General features: G+C 36.2%; 1 protein-coding gene across 1 annotated transcript; it reads left to right on the forward strand.

The window, feature by feature from the left end:
- Positions 1–654: 654 nt before the first annotated feature.
- Positions 655–2,293, forward strand: LOC115707235 (heat stress transcription factor C-1). The gene is made up of 2 exons (XM_030635121.2): positions 655–1,089; positions 1,172–2,293. The coding sequence occupies exons 1-2, from the start codon at positions 871–873 to the stop codon at positions 2,114–2,116; spliced, it is 1,164 nt and encodes a 387-aa protein (XP_030490981.2). The 5' UTR covers positions 655–870; the 3' UTR covers positions 2,117–2,293.
- The last annotated feature ends 8,573 nt before the right edge of the window (positions 2,294–10,866 follow it).

Genomic DNA, 10,866 nt, shown 5'->3' on the forward strand with positions numbered 1-10,866 from the left:
ATTTTAATACTTATTTTGATTTCATTTTCATAATTTTTTTTAACTCATGTAAATATTTATTTATTTTTTTCTGAGAAAATTTCATATAATTTTTTATTTTAATTTTTTTGTCATAATTTTTAAAATATAATTTAATTTTGTTTGATAGGTATATTTTTTAAGAATATAAATTGAAAGAAAAAAGTTAAAAATACTTAGTACAATTAAAGATATAAATTTTATATAAAATAAAAATTATTAAAATAGGGTGTACTTAGGAATTTTTGTTGTGTAAATAAAATTTCCCTTTTTCTAATCTCTCCGCTAATCATTATCCAAGCAAAGAGCTCGAAACCTATAGCTATTTTGTCGAGTAGCTAAAACTTGTCCGAAAGCAATGGGACCACGTCACCAAATATTATTAATTTTATAAGAAAACGAAAAGAACAATCCCACGTTCCATTTCTGCGCGTGAAACCAAATCCCTCAATCCATCAAAATATCTTCCTCCTCTCGATGACGTGGTGTTAGAAAAGATAATTAAAGATCAGCCAATAGCGGGTCCCATCTCGTGACCCGACGAAAACACAATAAAATAAAATGAAAAGAGTTGCCACGTTAGCTAGTGTTACTGTATGCGCGTCCTTTTATATATTACCGTATTTCCTCTTTCATAAATTAACGAATCCCCAATAATCCCAAACGTGTACTCGCCCACACTTTATCACTCTCTGCCCCTCTTTCTTTCTTTCTTTCTTTCATTTTTTGCTATAAGCTAATTAAGCTCATCAGACTGATAGAGAGAAAAAAAACAAAGGCTCTTTATTTGTTTCCATTTTCTGTTTTTTGTGCACTGTGAGAAAGAAAGAGCGAGACAGAGAATCGGGGCATATGGGTATGGAGGCGACGACGAGCAACAACGTCATCGCACCGTTCGTTATGAAGACTTATCAGATGGTCAATGATCCGATGACGGACAGTCTGATCTCTTGGGGTCACGCCAATAACAGCTTCATAGTCATCGAACCTTTAGATTTTTCTCAGAAAATTTTACCTGCTTTTTTCAAGCACAACAATTTCTCCAGCTTTGTTCGCCAGCTCAATACTTACGTACGTCACTATTACTGCTTTAAGATAATATATTTATATTTTTGTTATAATTGTTAATCAATTTAGTCAAATACTTGAACAGGGGTTTCGAAAGGTCGATCCAGATAGATGGGAATTCGCGAATGAATGGTTTCTTCGAGGCCAAAAGCATTTACTAAAGAATATCACGAGAAAAAAGCACTGTAATAATAACAGTGGAAGTAGTAGTACTAACACCACCACCACCACCAGTAACCGGGGAGTAATTTCCCACACTACTTTCTCAGCTTCCAAACAGCTTGACCCGACAGAACTTGACGATGAAGAGATAGTCATGGAGATAACAAGGCTTAAGGAAGAACAGAGAACTTTAGAGGAAGAGCTTCAGGGGATGACGAAGCGACTCGAGACCACTGAAAGACGACCCCAACAGATGATGGCCTTTCTCTATAAGGTCGTTGAGGACCCTGATATTCTCCCTCGTATGATGACCCAGAACAAAAACCACCTCACCGAAAAGAAACGACGCCTAGCAATATCCTCTGCCACGACCTCTTCTAATTCCTCCGGAGGCGGCGCCGCTACTGCCCCCACTACTGCCGCCGGGACGAGTACTAACAACTCGCTCAAGACCGAGGACGAAGACGACGTCGTTGCAAGCGAGGCAGGTTTCGAATTGGACAGCTTTTATAATTTTAACCAGTCTTCATCTTCATCGCCGGAGTATCCACCGCAGCCGAGATGGGGTGCCCAGCGGCCAGCCCGGTTTATTTCTCAAGAGGGTTTTTATAATGGTTACCCCGGGAATAGCCAAAACCCGATATCGGCCGTTTCAGTAAGTAGGGTACCGGAATCCATGGCGGCGATGGCGTCATCATCTATGCCGGCTCCGGCGAGATTTGTTTCTGGATATGGGAATGGTAGTAGTAGTAATAGTAATAGCAATAGTGGGCAATTAGGTTATTTTACAGGAGTAGTGGCTGGGATGGAATCCAGTGATCCAGCTCCACCGCCTTATCCATTTTCATTGTTTGGAGGTGGTTTTTAATTCGTTATTAGTTAACTTCACACCGTACTATATTGTTTCTTTTTCTTTCTTTCTTTTTTTCTATCTTTTATTTTTAAAAAATTTTGCTCTGTATTTCTTTCTTTTTATCTTATTTTAAACTTCATTTGCTTTGTAAACAAAAGATTAATAATATGTTCAAATATTATATGTCGCCAATGGAACTACCAATTGCATGAAATTCTTGTTTAATTTATGTTTTGAATACACCTGGTGATCTTATATATATCGAAGTGGATACAAAAACAAATATTTCTCTTGTTTTGCGGGAATAAAATCAGCACTTTGTCTTATCTAATTTTTTTAAGCACTTTATTTGGTACACTACCTATTTTTCCTTTCAGGCCTTTTCTTTTTAATTTTCAATTTATAGATCATTCCTTTTGTGGTGTATTATATTTCTATTTTTAGAGGTATGGATGGAAAGTGCCCTTGTTATATGGCTTCAATACTTTGTTGAGAATTATGAGTTACTTTATATTTTATTCATGTATTGTCCAATACATACACTTATTATTTAGATAAAATAATATAATTTATCATTCAATTATGTTTATTTTGTCCATAGAGTTAGGTGTCTTAAAGATGATTAACAATATTATGTTTCTTTCCATATTTTTTTTTTATGATTATGACATGTTTAAATTATACATATTATTTATACACAATAATATATAAATAATAATCTCACCATAAAATAAATACTATATTTAATGTGATTTTATCAATAAAAAAATATATCAATAATTTTGTGTCCCACTAATTTTAACAACAAACATTTATCAATAATAACATTTATACCTATAGTTACTAAAAAATCAATATATTTATAAGCTTGTATAATAACTTATAAGTTAGACTTCTTCAAATGAACTAAAACCAAAAATTGTATTTCCTTTGTTCCGTTCCTGTTACTATTCTATAACTAGTTAATTTGAAAGCTTTTCAACGGCTACAACCTCCTACCATCTACTCCTAAATTTAGTAGTTGCGAATAAATTATATATATATTTTGGTGTTTAGTTAATGACAATAATAAAAAAAAAAATCTAATTAGTGACTGTACATTTATAGACATACATGTCCTCATATAAAATTTGTTTGGATTGATTTCAATTTTTTGTATTTTTTAATAATTACTTGGACTCGTTGTTTAATTACACTTGTAATTAAGTAGAAATTAATGCTTTTTTACTTTTTAAATTAAAAGGAGAAAGTACATAACTTTAAATATTTTTTTTTTGCAAGTACATAACTTTAAATTTGTCTATCAAAAGCTTTCAAATATAATTTTTTAACTTTTAATTGGTTATAAAAAGTAGGGAAATTTGCGGCAAAAGTCCTCAAAAAATTCATGTTGATGCAGATTAGTCCTCAACCTCCAAAAATAGCGGCAATAGTCCTCAAGGTCTCACTTTTTATTTGTCCATTAGTCCTAATTTTAACTGAGCCGTTTTTTTTTTTAAAATTGCCACGTGTCAAAATATTATTAATCCAAATTATTATTTTAATTTTAAAAAAATAAAAAATAAAAAATAAAAAATAAAAATAAATAAATAAATAAATTATTAAAAAATGATTTTTTTTCTTTCTTTTTTTTTTCCTTTTTCTTTTCTTTTTCTTTTTCTTTCTTTTCTTCTTCTTCGTCTTCTTCTTCTTCTCACTGCACCCTAACCCTAATTCTAACCATCTAACACCATCAACATCCTTTCCCTTCTTCATCTTCTACCCAGCCACACAATCGACATCCTTTTCATCCAGCCACACCATCGACGTCTTCTTCATCTAGTCACACCCCGACTCCCAACCCCCACCCACCCTTCTCTCGTTAAATTTTGTGGCGAAACCACATCATCCATCTACAGATCGCAACTGCCCTAAGTCGCCTGAAACTCCATCGTCCAGGTCTCCATATCCAGCTTCGATTCATGAAACCCAAATTGAAAAACTCGTTAAGGGAAACTCGCGAGATCCCAAGTCACCGCCATCTTTGATTCGTGAAAGCCCAAGCTCCGATATGCTAATTTTTTCTATCCCCATAAGCTTTGGGCCTTGTCTGTAGCCAGCCCCACCGTTGAAGACTCACCTTGCCATGGCTCCGATGTGGGCATTTTTGAAGCGCAACGAGCCAACCTCCATTTTTGGATTTTGGATCAATGATGGTGGAAGGGGGAGAAAGAGATAAGATGATGAGCATAAAGATTGAAAATAATAAAAAAAAAAAAATAGGCGACTGGTTGAGGAATCGGGATGGGCAGTGAGCAGCATGTTCTTGGGCCTCTCAGTAGTTGTGTTATCCATGGCCATGGATGGGTTGGATTGGTGCCCCATGAAGAAGAAGGAGGAGAAACACAAACAGTGAAGAATAAAATAAGAAAATAAAAAATTATATTAAAGTTTTTATTTATTTATTTTTAATTAAAATTAAAATTTGGACCAATAATATTTCAACACGTGGTATTCTTGACAGTATTTAACAGGGCTGTCAAACTGGGTATCGACGGACAAATAAAAAGTGTGACCTTGAGGACTATTGCCGCTATTTTTGGAGGTTGGGGACTAATCTGCATCGACGTGAACTTTTTGGGGACTTTTGCCGCAAATTTCCCTAAAAAGTATAAGGACAATAACATTGGAAATTTGATTTTTTATGCTTACATATTCTTAAGATTTTTCCCCTAAACTCATAATATTTGATATTTGTGGGATATGACACATTTTATAATATCCCTAAAATACCCCCTATTTACATTACCCCCTCTCTTTTCTTCTCTCTTTATTTCACTACACTGTCAACCATCAGGCCCACTATCGGGCCCACCATCGGGCCCATCGGACCCATCGGGCCATGTCAAATTCTATTTTTTTACACATGCAATCGGGCTCCATCGGGCCCACCATCGGGCCAACCATCGGACCCATCGGACCATATCAAATTCTATTTTTTTACACATGCATCGGGCCCACCATCGGGCCTACTATCGGGCCTTTGTCTTCCTCAATTTTTTTGTGTTACCATCGGACCGGCATCGGGCCTGCATCGGGCCCGAAGAAATCAAATCCCAAACCCAGATTTTGCCCAAATCACATCCGACGAAAAAAAAGAGGGTTGGTGAGGGTGAAATGGTGAGAGAACAACCGAGAGAGATAGAGGAAGAGAGAGAGAGTTGAGGTTTGAAAATGAGAGGGGTATTTTGGGTTTATTGTAAAGTGGTCATATTTTTAAAATTTTAAAATGTATTAGATTAGGGAAAATTTTTTAAAGTATTTTATGCATATTTTTTCAAATTATTTCACGGTGGTGAGACGCATGTAAATCACATTGTTCTTAGTTAGATTTATATCTAGTTTAAATTCATATATTTATTTTCTTATTGTTGATCGTTTTTGTTAAAGACGTGTGTTATTTTTTAAGAGTAATTCATAAGAAAAATTGACATTCTGCAAGTGGGCCCTTACTAGGTGCATTTTTAACTCGTACACTAAATTTAATATTACACTATTATTAAATTTAATATTAAAAAACATTTGCACTCCAATTAAAATAATAAAAATTATACTAAAAAATCATTCATTATCATATTATTTTCTTTAATATAATAAAAAAAAGTGATGCATGCTACAATTTGAGCATTGTTTCTAACATATTAAATTTTCTAAATTTTTCAAAATTTACAAAATATTTTAAATAATTATAATGTATACGACTATAAAAAAAATTAAAGTAAAAAAAATTTTCAACAAAATAAATAAAGGTATATATTGAAAAAAGAGTGAATGTCGTTGCTACAATGCCACAACATATATATCATGCACTGTAGTCACACAACAAATTTGATGAGATAATATTGAAGTCTCCTTAAATACAAATGCAACTTCAAACCACCTAATTGCGGTCTCCTTAGAGCTACTTTAAGGACTTATTCCCAAAGACATGCATCTATTCTTGAAGAAGTAAGCCCCTATAGAAGGATGGTAGTCTACTTCGGACCTAAATTGCTCCTTCCATTTACATTCCACTCCCAAATTAGATACGTTACTCGCCCAAAGAAAAGGTCCTTCACATGCAATAGTACTATTGCTACTCTATCTCTAGAGTAGAGGACTCCATAATTCCACTTTCAGGGTGGAAGGCTTCTAAACATTTCTTGGTATACTCGTGTGGGCACTGGACTGCCACTGCCTCTAACACAATGAGTGACACACTATATGTTGTTCTTCCTCAAAATGCACACACTTTTCCTATGCCTACATATACAGAGATAATCAATGCTTATTACTATTGGGAGTCTGTTGGTGATGATTTCTGCAATGCGGTATCCGACTTCTTTGAATCTGGCATAATGCATGGAGGTATTAACTCGACAAATGTGGTTCTCATCCCAAAAATTCAGAACCCGAAAAGACCTAACGACTTCAGGCCTATATCTTTGTGTAATGTGCTGTACAAGGTTATATCCAAAATAGTTGCAAATAGAATTAAACCTATCCTTCCTTCGATAATATGCCTTACTCAAGCGGCCTTTGTCCCGGGTCGGAACATACAGGATAACAATGTGATTGTGTAAGAGATCATCCACTCCTTCAACAGGAAAAGAGGAAAAGAAGGATATTTTGCAATTAAAATTGATCTTGTTAAAGCTTATGATAGGTTAAACTGGGAGTCCATTGATCGTGCTCTCGATTGGTTCGGTTTCCCCCAGAAACTTCGTAATTGGGTTTCTCAGTGCATTTCCACCACCTCACTGAATGTTTGCCTTAACGGTGGAATGGTGGGAAAGATTAAGCCCTCGTGTGGGCTTCGCCTAGGCGACCCTCTTTCTCCCTACCTCTTCATTTGTGCTGCTGAAATTCTGTCTAGACTATTGGAAGAGGGCCTGAGGAAGGGCGACTTTAAGGGCATAAAGTTAAGCACGGGAGGGTCGATCCTATCGCACTTATTCTTTGCTGATGACTTAATTCTGGTTGGACGGGCCAATGTGAATGAAGCCAAATGCTTTTGGAATTGTTTGGAAAAGGTTTGCTCCTGGTCGGGTCAACAAGTGAACAAGCTCAAAACGTCAATCTTCTTCAGCAAGAATACTCCCAATGGAATGAGAAGAGGCATCAAGGATATGTTGGGTATTGGCTCTCAGGAGGGTGTCATTAATTATTTGTGTTTGCCTCTTTTCAGATCAAGACAAAAGGATGCAGATTTTCAATTTCATCCTTGATAGACTTACATCCAAATTGCAGGGATGGCAAAGACCCTGATTAAATTTGTTGGCCTATCGCTTCCGATTTATGCCATGCAAACCACCAAACTTTTTGATCGCATGGTTAAAAGGATAGATGGTCTTGTCAGGGACTTTTGGTGGGGTTTTGAGAAGGGAAACCATGGCCTGCATCTAAGAGCTTGGGATAAACTTTGCCTTCCAAAGTCTCTTGGAGGTCTTGGTTTTCAGAAAACAAAAAAAATGAATCTAGCCTTCCTGGCTAAGTGGGGATGGAAGATTCTCAATGGTTGTCAATCTTTATGTTGCAAATTACTAGAGGCCAAATATCTTCGAGGAAAAGATTTTCTAAATCGCAATTATAAAGATTTTGACTCGTGGTTCTAGAAGAATGTGGTCAAAGCTAAGGCAATCCTGAGAAAAGGGGCTTGTAAGTTCGTGGGTCACGGTAGAGACACATACATTTGGAGAGATCCTTGGATCCCTCATTTAAAAGGTTTCATTCCGAAACCAATGAGAGACATTCCGCCTGATTCGAACTGTGTGGCTGACCTTCTCACAAATTCTGGCTCGTGGGACATTTCTAAACTAAATAATCTATTTGACAAAGACACTGTCTCTGCTATTTTGAAAGGAGGCAACCCTTCGAGGCAGGAGGAGGATAAATGGGGCTGGACCTTAGAGTCTAACGGGAGATTCACAAGTAAATCAGCTTACCTAACTCAAGCGCAGGAAAGAGCCAGCCATTGTGTGGTGGCCCCAATGCTGTAGAACAAGTTATGGAATAGTAAAGTTCTTGAGCGACATAAGTTCCTTTGGTGGTGCATTCTCTCAGAGGCGCTCCCTATCAGATCAGTGATAGGGAGGAGATTCCAAATAGAGGATACAAGCTGTCCTTTGTGTGGAATGGGGGAGGAATCTGTTGAACACCTATTTCTCTCATGCGATGTAGCATTACACCTTTGGTGCTCATCTCCTTGGGGCATTTATCCAGTCTGTGGCAATGGGATTCGTGTCTGGGACCGGGTGAAATTTCTTTGGAATCTTAACAACAAGGGTATCCGAGTGGAGGAGGTTTTTCTTTATGCTTCGATTGTGGTTGATACCATCTGGCAGATGAGAAATGAAAAAAATACACAATAACAATCACCCAGATGTTTTAAAATATATTGACCGTATTCATACTTCTTTTGCAGAATTACATTCTTTTCTGGTGCCATGCCCGACTCCTACTTTGACGGAAAGCTGGAATCCACCCCCTGAGGATTGGATCAAACTGAATTGTGATGTTAGAGTGGGATTGGCAACCATGTGTACTGCTGTTGTTGCTAGGAACCACCTGGGCAAGGTGATTCGGATCCATACGTCTCAGTTGGACTTTTTCAGATGCTTTATGCGGAGAGGCGGTGGCTTGTTGTTCTGCCATTTCTGTGGCTTTTGACTTAGGTTTAAAGTTTATTATTGTTGAGAGTGACTCGAGACTAGCTATCAACGCCCTCAATGGGAAGGAGTCCCATTGGGCTCTTGACAACTATGTCTCCTTTTGTATGAGATCCACTCATTCTTTTATTAGTTGTAATTTTATGAATGTTAGTAGACGATGTAACTATGTTGCCCATTGAACGTCCTAATTACTACAAGTTCTAATTGATAATTCTCAACAGATTAATTCTATGTTATGAACAGAATTTAAAATCAAAGAACACAGAATTTACAAGCTTCCTCTGCATTGGAAACGCATTCCAATCGAGTAGTGCTTGGGTTCCCTTGAACCGGGTACAGTAACTTCCACTATAAAATCAATTCAATTACGAATTCCAGTTCTGATTCTTCATATCAAACAATGTAATCTAAATTGACTTTTATACAAAGTTACCTAACACTTGAACAACCTCAAGCTTTGAGATCTAAACTCATTTAGATCTCTGTACATAAGAACACTTAGCATACACACAGCTGAACCACCTTCAGCATAGTAATCTGATCTCCCTTCAGATCAAGCAGATTCGAACTCCATCTTCAACCTCAGGAAGATCTCTGGAATCTCTCTCTGCAAACAACAAAACAAAAACAAAGAGATATTGTGCCCTAGCAGAGCAAGAATTAAGAAAATGATTCTAACCGAAGAGAGTTCGTTAGAACAACAGACATAACAGAATTTATATCCTAAAGATAATAAAATCTGACTAACTAACCAACCAGCAAAGTACAGCTGGCATAAACTAACAAAGACGCAGAAAGCTGACATGGCACTAAAATGAACTTAGTGAAATCAAATGCAACTAACTACAGAAAAGATGTTAGACAAATAATACTGAAACAGAAATACTAAACAAAAGTATTTACATAATTTGCCACACCAAGACATGACACTTACACCCATAATGTGGCTAAGTGGGCTCTTACCCACCAGAGGTTTGGCTGTATTCCGGTCTCCTCCTTACTAGAGAACTTGCTTTGTAATGACCGTGAGGTCTGATTATGTTTCTTTATCTAATGCATATCGACGCTAATTTTCAAAAAAAAAAAAAAAATGCTTATCACATTTACAGCGAGATAAGATTGACTCAAGGGCGAAATACACTGCTATGTACAGTCCGACCCATTGAGCCTTTAGTTAGGGAAATAAGTGGATGCTAGTAGTGGTAAAATTTTAATACTAATACGTCTGACTCATAAATTAGTTCACTGACAATCCAAACTACATTTAATGTGTTTTTTTTATTTCATCTTAATCTCTCTTAATTCTTGTCTATTTTCTAAATTGAATGAAAAGTACGTTTCATATAAAATAATAACTCATTTCTACTTTTATAAAATTATATATTTCCTTAAAAGGTAATCAAACAATAATTATAATTATTATTATTTTTGGTTGATGTGAATATAGTGCACGTGTAGTTCATTCCTAGTTATAATTCTCTTCCATTTTCACAATTTTTTTTTTCTTTTTCCATTTTTAGTTTCCCCTTTTTGGAAAGATATAGCTGACTACCCGTGACCAAAGTAAGGGCTTTTGGCTTTGGTCATATAAATATAGTATTATATAAGTTTGAACCAAACTGCAGAGAAAATTCAGGTGTAGACAAAGGTAGCGATTATGAGACATTAAAATTGATGTTTAGTATATTCAACAAAGAAAAAGGTAACACAAAATGCCACATAGTACGAAAACATTGCCAGCGCAGATTGGTCCCCACAGTCAAATCATGGTCAGAACACACAAATCCTTTGATCTTATTGGCTAAGAAAGCCAGAGTTTTGGGGCGGTGAAAGTCCAAAGGCAACAACTAAAAACTGAGGAAGCCCATGTCAAACCCACGTGAGCATGACCCTTGGGACGCCTTGAGGACACTCGCTCACCCCCGAAAAAAACACTCTCCTGTCTCACCCTCAAGGGGAAATAATGTGCTACATATACATACCTCTTTTAATATGTAACACTACATATTGCTCCTAATTAATGTGACTGACTGGAATATTTTAATTTCATTTTTTTTTTCTTGCGGTATTCATTAT

The sequence above is a fragment of the Cannabis sativa genome, chromosome 1, assembly GCF_029168945.1.
Source record: "Cannabis sativa cultivar Pink pepper isolate KNU-18-1 chromosome 1, ASM2916894v1, whole genome shotgun sequence".
NCBI lineage: Eukaryota > Viridiplantae > Streptophyta > Magnoliopsida > Rosales > Cannabaceae > Cannabis > Cannabis sativa.